The 17125-nt window shown below is 36.6% G+C and overlaps 1 protein-coding gene across 6 annotated transcripts in view; it reads right to left on the bottom strand.

Moving 5' to 3' along the window:
* Nucleotides 1-17125, bottom strand: part of GRM5 (glutamate metabotropic receptor 5) — a 574635-nt gene that overhangs the window by 10425 nt on the left and 547085 nt on the right. For 3 of the 6 annotated variants that reach the window (XM_017977702.4, XM_035265279.2, XM_078339979.1), the window contains exon 9: nucleotides 13351-13446. The exons of the other annotated variants lie outside the window; for them this stretch is intronic. In XM_017977702.4, the coding sequence (XP_017833191.2) occupies nucleotides 13351-13446 (96 nt within the window). The remainder of the gene's footprint in view (nucleotides 1-13350; nucleotides 13447-17125) is intronic. 6 annotated transcript variants of the gene reach the window in all.

Genomic DNA, 17125 nt, shown 5'->3' with positions numbered 1-17125 from the left:
CCCAGTTTCATTATTCCTCACTGAAACCTGCAGATATTAGAGTATTCTGCATGGCACACCATCATTAGGAAGCAAACATTAATAAAGAAAAAAAGTGTTTGACCACCCAAAAATCTATGGAATTTATAATTTTTTGTGCTTATACTAGTTATTAAATCATTAGTGTAGTTTTTTTTTCAGAGTTTTAAAAGGTTTTATTGGCATGTAATCAATTAAAATTCTTATTTTTATTTCATTGAATTAAAAAACTAAAATTCTTCCTCTCTCGTTTGTTACATGGTTTATTCGTGTTTTCATAACTTGCAGAGTGTCAAGGTATAAGAGTAATCAAATATATCCTCCAAAGATAATTAAATGCTTTTTAAAAAATCATCTTTTTTACTGAACCTCTCTTGTTTGTGAACTTCGGGTTGAGACATAGCTGGGAGGAAGGTCTCATGTGATTGTGAGATTTCTAATATAAAAAAAGATACACACACACACACACAAACACACAGTCTCGTTTTTTTGCCTGGGTTGCAGTATAGTGGCACGATGATGGCTCACTGCAACCTTGAACTCTTAGGCTCAAACAATTCTTCTGCCTTAGCCTCCCAAGTGGCTGGGACTACAAGTGTATACCAACATGCCCGGCTAATTTTCTTATTTTTTGTAGAGATGGGGGTCTTACTTTGTTGCCCAGGCTAGTCTCAAACTTCTGGACTTACGTAGTCCTCCCACCTTGGCCTCTCAAATTGCTAAGAGTACAGGCATGCACCACTGTGCCTGGCCCACAGAAAGATTTTTTTTTTTTTTTTTAATTTGAAACATCATTGGCAAATGATCCTAGCAAATGATACCTGCAGAATGACATCAGAATATTAGGTCAATAAAAGAATCTCATAAATCAATATGAGTGGAAAATTTGCAATTGCAGTTTCATTTTTCTGTTAATTAAAAAAAAGTTCCTCATCAATATATTTTACTTCTGTAATTGACTTTGAGTTTGAAAGTATGGTAGTCTTTTAAGAAGATACAGAGAAATTTGATATTGTTTAGACATTTCAATGTAGGTGGAAGAATTTCTTTCTGAGATTTGCCTAAAATGTGACATTTGACCTTGGAAATTATACTGAGAAACATACTGTAATATATTAAAATGCAGAATCATCTACATGCATTTCTCCAGTTACAGCCTGAATGAATGAAAATGGTTATCTTGCTAACAAAAACAATTTAAGGAGCATGATGAATGCATTAGAGATGTATGCATAGAGGAAAACACTTGAGGAAATGGAAATGAATTCCAGACTGAATAGTCAAATATAGACACAATTATCAAAGTAATAGTATTGTATGTTTGCAGAGTGCTTTATAAAGCACTTTTAAGAACACTGTATTGTCAGAGGTAGATAGTAGACTCAAAGTCTTTATTCTTCTTTCAAAGATGAAAAAAAACTGAGGTCCAATCATATTAGATGATTTGCGCAAAGTTACACATCTAGCAAAATGGAATGTGGGACTAAATTAAAGAGATATCATGATTTCCATTTCCAGTTTATATGACTTCATATTTTATTTTTGAAATTAGCTCTACTTATTCTATGGAAGAAAATATTTGGATGGTATTTGAAAAGGATATGTGTTTCAAGTAGAAAAGTTACTTATTTGGTTTATATTGTCTCTTACTCAGCCTAGGTCTCTGTACTTCTTAATCATATACTTCATAGTCTCAGGAAAGCATCCTACATCTCTCATTGGTCATGAACTTAAATAGCACAAATTGATTAAAGACCAACATTTGTCAAAGATAATGACTGGATGCCTTAATGCTGGAGGCAATTGATGCCGACAGCCATACAAATTAATATTATATGGCATTTCTTAGCCTGTCTTTCCCAAGCTATGATGAAATTAAAGACAATTGTCCTATATATAGTACATTTAATTTCTACCCCAATAGTTCTAATTCTAACATTTTTAATCTGATTTATTTGGAATGCCAGTAAATAGGAATGTTGTAGTTGCAGGGATAAACTTAACTCTGTATTATTTTGAAAATCTTGGTATTTCAACTAATGTTGGTATCAAATGATATGTGATAGCTTTGCAAATGACTTTGCTTCATCAATGGTTTTTGATACAGTGGCAGAGAGATACTGATACATGAGATGTCCTTCAAAGAGGGTCAAATTTAATTCAAGAGAGAAGATACATACAGAAGAAGGCTAACGATATGAGTCACTCATGGTATTTTGATAGAGGTTGTTTTTACTTTCCCTACAACCTTGGAATGAGGAAGCAGATAGGCAGGTGAAGGGTTTGCTAAGGGCAAGGAGAGTGAGGGATGGCAGTGGAGGATGGGAACAAGTAATCAGTTTATTGGGCTTTTATAGGGTCAGATAATGAAAGACTCAGAACTTCACAAGAGGGAAAAAACCTTCCTGGGGGAGTGGTCAGGGAAAGCTAGCTGCCTGCAGGAGACATTACATCTAGGCATTAAATAATTGGTAGCAATGACAAAAGCCCAGAAATCCACAAGGAATGTCTATGTATTCCAGTTTGTGACTGTGTGGGGATGGAGTAGGACTTAAGGCATCAGAAAATAGAGTTTTGACTTTTTGTCTGCTATAGAAGTTCTTGCCACATCCGAACCACAGGGGTCTTCTTTATTTTGCTGTCTGAATAACTCATTAGTAATTACCCTTGGGCTTTTTACTAGTACTTGGAACACATAGGTGGTCTAATATATTAGACAAGAGAGGTAGGCTAATTATTAGATACATATGTAATGTGCATGCTTGATCAATAAATGAATGAAGAAAGAAATACTCATGGATTCTTTTCTGTGTTATTCTTCAATGATATTTTTTGCTGTCACTTATTATTTTATGTGTTTGATCTTTGCCAAGTGATACAAAAACAGTTGAAATGCAAGCACCATGAGAATCTTCTCTAAACCCTACCTTCATCCATTGACCTTATTCCTAGTCTGGCCCGAGTCTTGGTCCTGCTTTAGTAAAATATTAAAGCCTAATTGATATGTGTTAAGTTAGTTAGCCCTTCAGGCATTGAGAAATAAAGAAGTCTGGCATATGCAAAACGGCAGTGTCCAGGGTATACCAAAGACATTGTTTTAACAATACAGGAACACGGCGTTAAGATATTCACAAGTGTGACAAAAATGAGGATGGAAAGGAATGTACTGATAGGAAAACTACTGTGGAAATAAAAGACTTTGGGTTTTTCTTATCAGTATTAGAAGAATTCAGAGAAAAAGTTGTTCACAGAGCAAAGAAGTTTCAAGGAAGAATTTGCTAATAAAGTAGGTATTAATGAGGCCTTAAAGCTTGGGATGTTAAAATAGCATGGATAAGCAAATCTCAGTTAATGCATGTATTGCATATGTGGAAGGAAACTAATTCTACACGCCTAATCCCATGAAACTCCTCCGACAGTCCAAAGTGATGTGGGTTTTCACCTCTCTCTTAAGTATTAGTGGTTGCAGGTTTCTATGATAATTCCCCCAGAGAATATCTCTTACCAGGCATTTAATCCTTAGTAAATTCCCGGTGGGAGGAGGACCACTCACTCAATCCTCTTTTAACTAGTCTTTGGTTTAACAGCAACAGGAGGCCTTTTCAGAAGCTACATGTTCATTCAGGGTGGGTTATTAAAGTGCTTAATGGTACTAGCACGGTTGTTACTTCCCGAGTTCTCATAAAAAGCAAGCACCTTAACAAAGGAGACTATGACAGGGGAGCATGTGCCAAGCTTCGGAACTGTGTTGAGCCATCACAGAGATTTCCTTCTCAAATCAAACTATTATATTTTGATTTGCAATTCCGTTACCTGCACACCGCCTCAAACTAAATGAACTGATATTAGTTGATAACGTGATACAAGCTTACAGCTAGATAGGAGGATGAGCTCTGGTGTTCTGCAGCACTGTAGGGTAAATATAGTTGACTGTAATTTGTTGTATGTTTTCAAGAAGGTAGAAGAAAGGATTTTGAATATTCACAACACAAATAATAAATATTTGTGGTCATCGCTATGTTAATTACCCTGTTTTTGTCATTACACTTTGTATATGTGTAAGGAAACATTCTGTATCTTATAAATGTGTATAATTATTAAGTGTCAACTAAAAATAAAACAATAAAAACTCCATTAAACTGTTCCTCATCCTGACATTTAAGCCCTAGGTCTTAGCCGAGATGCCTTAACAAAGATTAGAAAGAATTTTAGATTTTTGTACTTTTTTTCATAACAGGAAATGATTTTTTCCAGCAATTACTATAAAGGTCAGATTACAATTTAGCAAATAGAGAACAAAACCAGACACAGCTGTTTTGTGTCTAGAAGCTTCTACAGTCAGGAAGACTTTGTGGGGGAATTCAGCTTGATTTAAACCTTGAATAAAACATGGAATTGGGATTGGTGGCAAAGAAGAGGAGAATCCTGGAATGATAATAGTTTCTATTTTATTAGAACTTTTCAGTTCACAAGTTGTTTTCACCGATGTCATTATATTTCACCTTCATAACAGCTATCTAAGGTAGCACTTATCAAATAGTATTTTTAATTACTTTTTTGCAAGTCTGTTCCCACACTAAACCTGGAGCATTCCAAGGGCAGATGCTACATTTATCTTCCTGTGCTTAATATGGTGTCTGGTACAGAGTAGGTAAGCTGGGAGTGTTAGTGAAATAAAGTGAATTATACCATCTTGAATGTTTGCCATAAACTGATATTATGAACCTGCACTGTAGATGTGAAAAATGAGGCTTATGGAACTAAACTAAGTTGCCCAGGTAAAAGTAAATGGTAGGACGGTGCCCCAAAGCTGACACTAAATCCAGAGTCATTCACATTGTCTATGTGCTGAGTACCAAGATACACACATGAACTAAGCGGCTGCCAAGACATACCCTTGTGGAGCATCCAAAATGGCAGTGGCCCAGGTTTTGCCCATAAAATAACCTGATACATTCTAAAGCTCTGTATCAACATTGCTGAGATGAATCCTCGGGGACAGTAAGATAAGAGTTGTCCTAGGATTTTTAGAATGGGTGCTGGGAAAATGATTTCTGTTTAGGCAAAAAGACTCCTTTCTATCTTAGAGCACCTCAGCTGAAGCTTGTGACTTAAATCTGATGTATGAAGGGTACATTAGTTAGGAGGCTTAAATCCTGGGTGCAGATTCACCACCAATATGTATATTATCTAGTGAAGTCTCTTGGTTTAAGAAGAACATTTCTTGGCTATAGTGGTTCTTTTTAATTGGATAAAATGGGCACACGCCACAGATATAAGTCAGTACTATCAGTTAGTTCCAGTCCCATTTCCTATGGAATTCTTGGGATGTTGAGCACTGTAATATTGTAATATTAAAACAAATTTAAATCTACCAGGGACACCATTATTGTACTTAATGTCAATCTTTTTGGTTCTCAAAGACAACAAAAATCTTTCTTTTTCTGGACCTTAGAAAGTTAATTTGGTAGATGTACACAAACATACAGCTATTCCTGATTAATGTTTACTTTTTTCTTTAAACTGTAATATATTGCCTTCTGTATATACACACACATTTCTGATCTCCTCATTTAAATTCTTTCATTCTTTAAAAATATCTTTGCATGTGTGTTGTCATATGTAGGCTATTAAATTGACTACAAAATTGAGGATTAGAGAGGTTCGAAGAACTTGTGAGCATAAAAGTGAAAATACTTAAGGTATAAACATTTTGCTAAAGCCATGATTTTTGATGAGCTATTGATACTAGGAGAAGGGAAGACTGTGTGTATAAAAACACAGTGTAAAAGCAAGTGGGATACAGTGGCAAAAATGTTTTTAAAAATGATTAATAATAAACAATCCTTGTGTTGAAGAATTGGTTCAAACTAACTCATTAAACATGGGATTAGATAAAAAGATTGATTTAAATTTTCAGAGCACTTAGCTTTGCTGAGTAACTTCTGCCTACATTTCAATATTACCATTATACATAATGGGAAATGCCAGTACGATTAGTTGGACAGGATTCCAATATTTTATCCCTATTTTTAGGTGAGATTAAAAGTAGAAAGTATCCCTTAAAATTCACTTCCCCGTCTAGAGCATATAAGTTTTGACTTGATGACTACATGTCAGGCTGTTCCCATTTTGGCTTAGGATTTTCCATTAGAAATGATTTTTATTTCCTTTTCATAAAAAATTACAAGCTACGAAATCTATTGTTTCAAATAAAATATATGCAAATATACTGTTTATAACTACTGAATTATCTATAAAAAACTGTATGTTTGTCCATAAATATGTGCATATAGTTGTGTGTGTACATATATATGTCTATAAAATATGTTTTTCACAGGCAAGGAGAGCAGCTTCACACAAGGCTTTGACCATTTTTTTTTTTTTTTTAGTAAAAAGGGTATTAGATAAGAAGAGAATTGAGCAGAAAATAAGATGAGAGTCACAGAATTCAGGTATTCCTGTTACATTTATATATGGCATTTTTTTACATGCTAAAAAAAGACTTCAATTTAATAATACAAAAATAGAATATACTCTGAGTAATTCATAATTCTTTTGGAAAAATAAGCAGATAATTAGAAAGCTGGTTAATATTAGTGGTACTTAATAAGGCTAGTAAATTTATATTCCAGTCACCAAATATTAGCTACTCTTTTATGTTTTTGCTGGTCTTACAAAAGATTTCTTTGGGAAAATGCTTATAATAAGATTTCAGAGATTATTATAAGCTACTCAGACATAATTTTGATGCTATGTTTTTTGATATATTTTTTATAAAATTAACAAATGGTATAGAAAATAAGAATGACAATAGGTGGTTCATGAATAAATGGTTTCAGGGTCAAATAAGTTAAACAAATTAAACTAATATCTGTTGAACTTATCCACTTTGTATGTAACTATTCACTGAGAATTTTCAAGAAGGGCATACGTGCATATGAGTTGGCTACATTATTGTTAGCCATACCTTTGTCCCTGCTTCCCTCCAATCCTGACCACCATCCAAATCTTGGCCTTATTATTGGTGTCACAGGTATAAAATCTTAAATTTATTTTGTAGTTTTTTATTTAGGTCATCAGCTATGTTAGTGTATTTTATGTGTAGCCCAAGACTATTCTTCTTCCAGTGTGGCCCAAAGAAACAAAAAAATACAGTTAGATTTTAAACTGAATACCACTGTTTGGAGGGAGGTCCAACATAGACCTTGAGCGTTCCTTTAATACTTCCCCAAACACCCCATGGTCCCTAAAACAGTGCTGCCTACATACTCAAAGCCTATCAGGCACTTTCACTGAGTGGCTGATTGAATCAATAGACTCTTCACTTGTTGAGTACTGAAGATTTAAAAGTGAATCATACATTTTTTTTTTCTGTGTGTGTAGACTTAAAAACCTCTAGTTTAATGAGAAGACCCAGGCAACCAAATAATAAGCAATATCAGATGTAAACATAAAATACATTAGAATTATGAAATTGGGCAGAGTTTAGCTAGACTAAGACATTTAAAAGGCTTAAGGGAGGAATTGACCTTAGAGTTGTTTTGGAAACCTGAGTAGGTTTGCTAGGTAGAGCAGGAACGGGAGTTGGAGAAGATGGATAGAAAGAGGAAGGAAGAATAATCCAGCTAGAAACACAGCATGTCTTAAGATATGCTGTTGTAGAAAATAGCCTGCTTGGAGAATTGTGTATATATCTGGGTTGTCTGGAAAGGAGAACATGTGGATGAAAACAGTAGGAAGAACAGTCAAATAGTTAGGTCAGAGTTAGTTTATTAAGGGCCTTTTATTCTGGGTGCATGAGTTTGTATTTTTTCCTGGGTGGCTGATAACATAATGATTAAAGAGCGTGAACTGCAGAATCAGATCAGACTGAGTTGGGCTCTAATATGGGCTTTACCAATGACTTTTTTTTCAAAGATTAAATAAACAATTATGCAGATAAAGCATTTGACACAGCGTCTCATGCTTCCAAGTGCTCAATAAATGTTGGCTGCTTTTATAGGTAACTATGGCAGAACATGAAGTTTAAAACAGGGAAATTATATCATTGAATTTATTTATTTTTTGTTATTATTAGATTTTGTTTCACTTAGTTTTCGAGAATTGATTTTTGAGCAAATGACCATGGTGGCAGGGTAGAGAAAGACAAGACAAAATAGTAAATACATAAAAGAAAAACTGGGTGGCCTTTGGATAGTAAGAGCACACACTAAAATTTATTGAATGCCTCCTGGGTGTCAAGTAGTATGCTAATGCTGTACTTACATAATTCCACTTAATTTTCACAGCAACCTAGTAAGAGAAGTGCTATATCATAATCTGAATTTTATAGAAAATGGAGATTGAAGAGTTGAAATGGCACTTCAAGGTCACACATTGGTTAGTGCCAGAATCAGATATTGAAGTTCCTTTGATTTTAGATTTTTCGTGGAATTGCTCTACTATGTATGTTATTTTATTTGCCTGAGCCTCATTTCTCTGTGTGTAGCATGGAAAGAAAACTGTATCCCTTCTTTATATGTTCTTGGGAGAGCTTAATGCATAACATACAGGAAGGGACAAGTATAGTGTCTGATACATGATAATCATAGCAATGGTACTAATTCTTCTTTTTTAGAATATGTTAGAATATGAATTTGAAATTGACTTTGGAGATAAATAAAGTGAAGATTATTGTAGAAATTCTAATCGATTCTAAAAAACTAGCTGGCTTCTACTGTCTGTACTGGAAAGGCAGAATCTCTTATCTATGGACTTTAAATTTTATATAACTATATGCCTTATACTTTCTGAATACTCAATTTAGATCTGTTATTATGTATTATTCTATTACTTTAATTCTGTTTATACTGGTATAAACTGTAGTGTATGAACAATGGGGACTTAATCTAAGGCATAAACTTTCCTGTATTAGAGGGGTTTTATATTACATGCAGTTATCTGTTTTTCTGTTTCTCAACAGACTGCAGATTTTCAAGGGCATTAGTCATATCTCCATTTTCTATAAAACTGGATATGACTAATGGTTATCCATTTTTCTCTAGAGTCTTTTGAGTGCTTGGTTCATAATAGGTGGTTAATAAATGAGCTTTACCTGAAGAAAGAAATAATTGAATGAATGAAAGGCAATCCTAAAATGTCTTGTGACATTATATTTGGGGTTATCCGAGGTCCTACTCATTTAACAAGGACTATCATGACATTACTCTTACTAAATTCTCTAAGGCTTTATTAAACAATTATACCTACTAGAATTAGATGCTGCATATTGCAGGTGAAAATCAGTTACTCGGCCGGGCGCGGTGGCTCACGCCTGTAATCCCAGCACTTTGGGAGGCTGAGGTGGGTGGATCATGAGGTCAAGAGATCAAGACCATCTTGGTCAACATGGTGAGACCCCATCTCTACTAAAGATACAAAAAATTAGCTGGGCAGGGTGGCGCTTGCCTGTAATCCCAGCTGCTTGGGAGGCTGAGGCAGGAGAATTGCCTTAACCCAGGAGGCGGAGGTTGCAGTGAGCTGAGATTGCGCCATTGCACTCCAGCCTGGGTCACAAGAGCGAAACTCTGTCTCAAAAAAAAAAAAAAGAAAATCAGTTACTCAACTGATTGAAAGTCAATAGTTCAAATAGCTCATATCACAAAAGAATAACAATAATAATTCTCTTTTTTGTTAAAAAATAACCCATACCACCCTCCTTCCTCCAGCTCTGGAGGGGGACTAGGATCTGTCTATTTCATTTGACTTAGGGAGCTGTTTCTCAAAGAGATACTAGGAGGCTCAGAATGTCTTTGCTTCTCTTACATGAGCTACAACATGAGCACATCAGGAAACAGATTCCGAGTGCTCCAATGCCATGCCCCTGCTGAGACAGAAGATAATAACATTCAGTGTTGCGGTTTCAGTCATTCCTGAGGCTGGACCATCTTGCTAGGAACTCACACAGTAACAGGGTTTAGAGAATTTCCAGTTCTTAGAGCCACCTCCCTGTTTAGGACTCTTTTTCACTTCTCCTGCAATCAGGAGGATTCTGCTCTGAATCACACTTAGACTGTCCACTGTGAAAATATGAAAAGATGACAAGTTATACTATATTCAGACATAAGATTAAAAAAAGCCTCTTCACATAAAGGGATAACAGAAATGTATTTCAGGAAGCTAGTGTGCTTTGGGCAAGTATATTCTCATTCCTTTCCCAGAGTGAGGGTTGAGGGAGGAGGGCAAAAGTAAAGGAGCATCTGTCTAAGGCCCTGCTAATGTTACAGTTCAGAAAATGTGCTCTGCTCTGCTTCAACTGTAAACATTGTGAAATGCATTCTTTCTCCACCAGGCAACTTGGCTCTGGGGTAATCATCCCAGGCATGGATTCATAGAGTACTCGACATTCTACATTTTTATTACAGAAAACAGACAAATGAAATGTGGGATGACACTCTTGGTTTTCTGTGGTTGTTTGAGCTCCCCTCAGCCCCTTCCTGGAACTGGTTGTTCAGTAATGGCTACAGAAGAGTCCCAGATGCTTGCAGAGTAAATGTGATGCTTGGCTTTGACTCCTGGAAGCAATGGGGGGTGGAGTGGGGATGAATTTCCAAAAAAAGCCTTATTTATTGACCCTAAAAATACCTATGAAAGCCTCGCCTACATAGAGTTAACCTTTCTCTAGCCCTTCCATTCAATTCCTGAGTAAGCAAATTTGGATTAACTACTCCAAACCCTTACTTAGAAACTATTTCCATCACAGTGATCTGCTCTCTGACATATTTTCTCTTAATGTTCATTTTAAACTTATTCCTCATGGATAAATATTATGTGTGCATGTGTGTCTATATTTATATGAACAAATGTGAAGTTGGAAAAAAGATACCAAGGCCTTGTGAATTTTGGCCTCTCTTTTCATATGTCTCTAGGCCTTTTCTACTCCCTCAGGGAAAGCTTAAGTACTGCATGTCTCCTCTCATCTCTCTCTCTCTGTCTCGTGTGTGTGTGTGTGTGTGTGTGTGTGAGAGAGAGAGAGAGAGAGAGAGCGAGCGAGAGAGAGAGTCTGTTTTTATATAGTGCTAAAGAAATGAGAATGAAGAGATATTAGGAAGGCAAGATTATTTGTTCCAATTAACTCTGCTTATCTGTGTGGCTGAGGTGGTTGCTCCAACAGATTTTATTGTAGCTTGCATGATTCTCCTCTGTTCCACAAGGATATATCAATGTAATAAGCCTTTTCATTACCTTGGCTATATCCAAACAGATGAGAAAGCAAAAATTAAATGATGTCTTGCTGTTGTAGAGAAACTCAGAACTAACTTTCTGGAGATATGTCAAATGGCTACCTTTGTCGATCTGGACCTGACTCAGGGAAGCCTGGTGTGTTTATCTGGGATCTCCTACTCTCTGTGTAGAACCCTCTCTGACCATTTCCCCAGTTCTCAATCAAGACAGTCTTGAGCAAATCTGATTTCTGGGATGATCAGATCTGAAGTTCTAAGCATTCACTAAGCACTGCTAAGAGCATTGCATAGCATAATTGAAACCAAACGCTTGCCACAAACAGCCCCATGTTATCTCCTAGATGAACAGATTACTCTAAAATACCAGTTCATGCACTGGCTTCATTGAGATGACCTAGGAAACTTGCTACATGACAGATTCTTACATTGTATTGCCCAATATTTTGCCTCAGTCTGTTTGATAGTCAGCTAAGTTTGCCAGGTTTGGGAACCCCAGTTTTATACCTCAAGTTAGAAGTCACTCTAGAAACATCCCTTCAGCCCTCATTTGGTGAAGTCACTTTCACCTTGTCCAGCTTACTCTGGTGCTGTTTACCTAATTTTCAAGGACAGGAATTATGCTACTTTGTTATATCTAAGTGGAAGAGAAATAGAAGCCCCAGTAGCAGTCTATTGAGTTATTCACACAAAATGATCCTCTGAGGCTCATTTTGCAGACACACTGAGATCCAAAGATAGCTATACAGAGGGATTGTTGGCATAAGGCCATCAGCTACACCAATGTGCACACATAAATGCATATACATATACACTCACTATCACTGCTCTGTCTCTGAGAGCCAAGCTTTTGGCCAAGGCTGTTATGAATGGTTGCTCAGACTGTATGCTGAATAGTTCTGGACACCATTTCATAGGCTGCAATGTGAATGGTCCTCCAGCAGTTGTGCAATGTGGTGGGCCTTGGAAAAATTTAGTTTTTATTTTCAAAACAGGAAGGTGCCTACTACTGAGGAAGCAAACTCGATGTTTGGGATGAAATTTCCACAGGATTATCTTCTTATTACGCAGTTAGGTGTGAAGCTCTGCTCTCAGCACATGCACACGCGTATGCACACACTCTGCTTATTGGAGTTTTCCTTTTCTCCAATCCAGAATGATTTGCTAAAGTTTCCCTCCATACCCCTACACCACAGACAGATTGGGAAATGCCGCAATAAATTAGAAGTGGAGAGTTAAGTCATGGCAAGTGACTCCTCTACTCAAGACTCCTTCAACATTCTGGAACTGTTTAATGTCAATCTTGACTGTCTTTGTCTCCAGGACCCTTTTCTCAAAACCAAGTCCCATGCAATAAAGCACGTTTATTTCATGCAACACAGCTTAGCTAATGCTTATAGTTCCAAATACTCTGGTTTACTAGGTACAACTCAGTCGGGAGTGCCTAGTATAAAGGAACATGCACAGCACAGCGACAGAGAATGCTCATCACCAACACAAGGAAGTAAAGGAGATGCAAAGCTATGGTAGCTAGAGGAGGATTAGCTTTCCTGATTTCAGTTTGAGAAAAGCCACGTGTCTCTACAGTCCACTAGTTTGGCAAGGCATTTGCCCTTGGCTGTGAGATGATGTTACTTTCAAAGTAAGTCATATTAATTTCCAGGCTTGTCCAGGATCAGGGGCTGGAGTCTTCTCTCAATTGTAGTCCTTTCCTTAAAACCAGTTCTAAGCTTTTGCATTTGTTTTATTAACTGATTGAATAGCCCTGGAATATGAGTTTCCTCCAATCTCTTCCACTTTGCAAACTCCAGAACCATTTGACCAATAAGTTAAAACCCAGAGGAGGACTGACTGTGAGCTAAGGCTTCAGACATGCAAAGCGCACAACCCTGGGAAACAGCAGCATCGGGGACAGGAGGCTCCCATTACTTCACATGAGGACGTCATAGGTTTTACAAAGCAAACACACATGGAAAACCAGTAGTGGCGCAAGCTGGACACACTGTCCGGGATACACAGTTAAGTGAGGACCCAGACTAGGGAGCCACCTGTTCCTCTAGCTTGCATACATTTATTTCACACCACCTCAGACCACTCATAGTTTGCTTACCTGCTCATTGTTGCTCTCCCACCATTCCCCATACTCCCTTTGGGGGTGAAACACTCTATTTCCGACTTGTGCTGGGCCAGTCTCCTGTCTTTGTACCTGGTGAGCATGAACAAGGACAGGAGCAAACAGAAAGACGTGATTGTGTGCTTAACTGCCAGGCTGAGGAAGGGCCGTGACTGTGGAGATGGTCACCCTGTGCCAAAATAGGGGTTCCTGTTCTTAATGCAATGATCAACCTGTGATACTTATTAGTTGATTGTGATGGCATATGGACAGACAACATCAGGGTTGATACTGTTACTTTTTGGTTAAAAGACATGTAACCCATCTTTCACACTGCCTATTGAACTGTGAATTTATCACAGTTAATATTCAATGGCAAAAGGAGTGCAATTTTAAGCATCTTAGAAAAAGATGAATATCAATCAATACATTAGAATCTATGCAGTGCTTACCACTATGTTAGAACTTTACCTAAATTGTATTCCGGGAACAGTCCTAGGCCAGAGGCTTTGTTATTGTTTCATTTTACTGATGAAGAAGCCTAAGATTATAGAGGTTAAGTAAATTGATCAAAGATACATAGTAAGTGGTTGGGCTGGATTCCGAATACAGGGAGTCTAAGTTTAGAATCTACACTTTAGCCATTGTTATGTGTTGCCTTCCATTAGCAATTTTTTTCTTTCTGAGACAAAGTCTCACTCTGTTGCCCAGGGTGGATTGCAGCGGCAGCAACTCGGCTCACTGCAACCTCTGCCTCCTGGGTTCTAGCAAGTCTCCTGCCTCAGACTCCTGATTAGCTGGGACTATAGGCACCGGCCACCACACCTAGCTAATTTTTGTATTTTTAGTAGAAACGGTTTTACCATGTTAGCCAGGATGGTCTCAATTTCCTGACTTGTGATCTGCTTGCCTCAGCCTCCCAAAGTGCTGAGATTACAGGCGTGAGCCACGGTACCTGGCCCCATTATCAAGTTTTTAAGCTAATTATTATCTTGAACAAGCCCTCACTGAGTGATACCATTCTAGATGCTGTTAGACGTTGGTAATAACAGAGGTGAGGAGACATGTTCTTTGGATATGAAAAGTTTCATAACCATTAAGCTGAAGTTTGACTATCAGTATTGGGAGGCCTCCATTTTAGAGTGTGGCTCAAACAGCTTTTGCATTGTACTTGGCAGTTCACTGCCCTTGGAAGATACTAGATATTTCATCTAAAATAAGTGATGAGATTCCCAACATTACTCTTCTATGTGGTGCATCAAGATAAGTTCTTATACCTCAATGACAGTTTTTTGAGCCAACATGATTCCACAGAAATCACCTTTTTTATTCATTGGTTCAACTCCATGAGATTGTTAAAAGAGAGCTGATATTTCTGTTTGCCAAATAAGAAAGCTAGTTTTACTTAACTGACTTCATGAAACTCACATGCCTCATCAGTAGAGAATATCACCAGTAGAGCTTGCAGGGGCTCAAGACTCTTAAGGCTTTATTACCTTTTTGCTAATTAAGCCAGAGCCTGGTACGATACCACTTCATTCACTTTCCCAGTATCCAATAGGCAGTGATAAAGGGAGTTACTAGATGATACTTGTTCACCTCAGTACAGTCAAAATCTTTTGTTTCTTTTCCTGCTGTTTCAAAAGTAGTATAAAATGAAACAAATTTAACAAAGTCAAGATCATTACTGATCCTGGGGCAAAGGCCTTCCTCTTCATTTTTTTCCCTTTCAAAATGTTTAAAGTATCTAATATTTGAAGAAAAATGGCTTATTACATCAAGCCAAATGAATTTAATGGATTACCTATTTAGCAGACATTAGTTGAGCATTCATTAAATCCTAGGTAATGGATTTCGCACTACAGATATAAAGATAAATAATCTGCAGATCCTGCCTGATAGAACTTACTTAACAATAGGATAAGGAGAAAAGAAGAACTATGTACAAAAGTTAGACATCTTTAAATGTAGGCATAAAGAAGCAAGGAAAAGAACTTAGGGACTTTGTCAAAGGAGGTAAAGCATCAGACCAAGCTAGATAGAGTAGACTTAATTTTACCAAAGAAAATACCTTAGAAGTAGCAATGGTTTGCAACATGGCAATGATGCCCCACATTTCAATGCAAAGTATTTTGTGCTTATTTGTGAATTCAATTATTCAACTAAAATACTGCTCTACAGCTTGAAAGAATATTGATAGAATAGTAAATTATTGGTGGTCATTCAGTTCCTTACAAAGGGACCCTTAACATATTTTTGAATATCTTCTGTTAGGTTAATTGTGAATTAATTATTAAATATTTCACAAATGAATTAAGAAACGTACAGTCTTCATGCTTGTAAGCTCTTCTCTCTCTTTTGCTTTCTCTCATGACCACAGACATACTCTTCCAGGTGACCTCTGTTTATAAAACATGTAATAGATTCTAAGAATCCTATTCTATCAATCTCTAACCTCTGTGAAGAAAAAGGAATCCTTATACACTGCTGATGGGAATGGAAATGGTTCGGCCACTGTGGAAAGCAGCTTGGTAATTTCTCAAAGAACTTAAAACAGAGCTACCATTTGACCCAGAAATCCCTTTACAGGACATATAAGTAAAGGGATAAAAGTCTTTCTACCATAAAGACACATCTATGTGTATGTTCACTGCAGCACTATTCACTATAACAAAGTCATGGAATCAGTCTAAATTACCATCAATGATAGACTGGATAATGAAAATGTGGTCCATATGCATCATAGAATACTACACAGTCATAAAGGGAATGAGATCACATCCTTTACAGTAACATGGATGGCACAGGAGGGCATTATCCTAACCAAACTAATGCAGGAACAGAAAATGAAGTACTTCATGTTTTCATTTATAAATGGAAGCTAAACTCTGAGTATGCATGGACACCAAGGGAACAATAGACACTGGGGCCATCTTGAGGGTGGAAGGTGGGAGGACAGTGAGGATCAAAAAACTATCAGGTACAATACTTATTACCTGGATGATGAAATAATCTGCACATTATACCTCTGTGACACATAACTTACCTATAAAACAAACCTGCACATGTACCCCTGAACCTAGGAGATTAGAAAAACAATAGAAACAAGACAAAAACCAGAAACAAAAGCTAATTGTTTTTAGTAAAGGTTTTCACTGACATACAAAAAACAACAAAATAATGAAAATACAAAACAATATCAAAGCTCATGTTAAAAATGCAAGCTGAAAATGGCATTAATACAGAATGGGAAACTCATCTTTGCTTTCTTATAGGACCCTTCTTTCCTGTCTGTAACTTTAATTTTATTCACCAGATATTTAAATAGATCACATTTGTATTCATTCACTTATTATCTCATTTACTTGCTCATTATCCCATTCAGCAATAATGTGCTGCTCAAAGTTGCTGATAGCTTTGATAGTCTCTACTGTTGAGTTTAAAAGCTCAACATTTTTTCCAGTTGAGTTTACTTTAGAAATATTGAATTGTCAATTAAAAATAATTTAAGCTTTTCAGAACTTATAGTTCATGAAATATCAATTTAAAAATATCATTTCTTTTACATAATAAATTTATATATCTTTTAGACACTAAAACACACATCCACTTATTCTTGTGAGGCACTGTTTTAAGTGCTTTGCAAGTATTAATTAACTTTTCAAATGAAATATTTAACATACTATAGTTATATTCAAAGTTATAATATAAAGTAGTAATGACAAAATATTGAGCATGCCAGGCTGTTTTCTGCACACTACTGCAAATTATT

The sequence above is a fragment of the Callithrix jacchus genome, chromosome 10, assembly GCF_049354715.1.
Source record: "Callithrix jacchus isolate 240 chromosome 10, calJac240_pri, whole genome shotgun sequence".
Taxonomy (NCBI): domain Eukaryota; kingdom Metazoa; phylum Chordata; class Mammalia; order Primates; family Cebidae; genus Callithrix; species Callithrix jacchus.
Note: the sequence above shows the minus strand (reverse complement) of the source record. Positions and strands in the feature narration are given on the sequence as shown.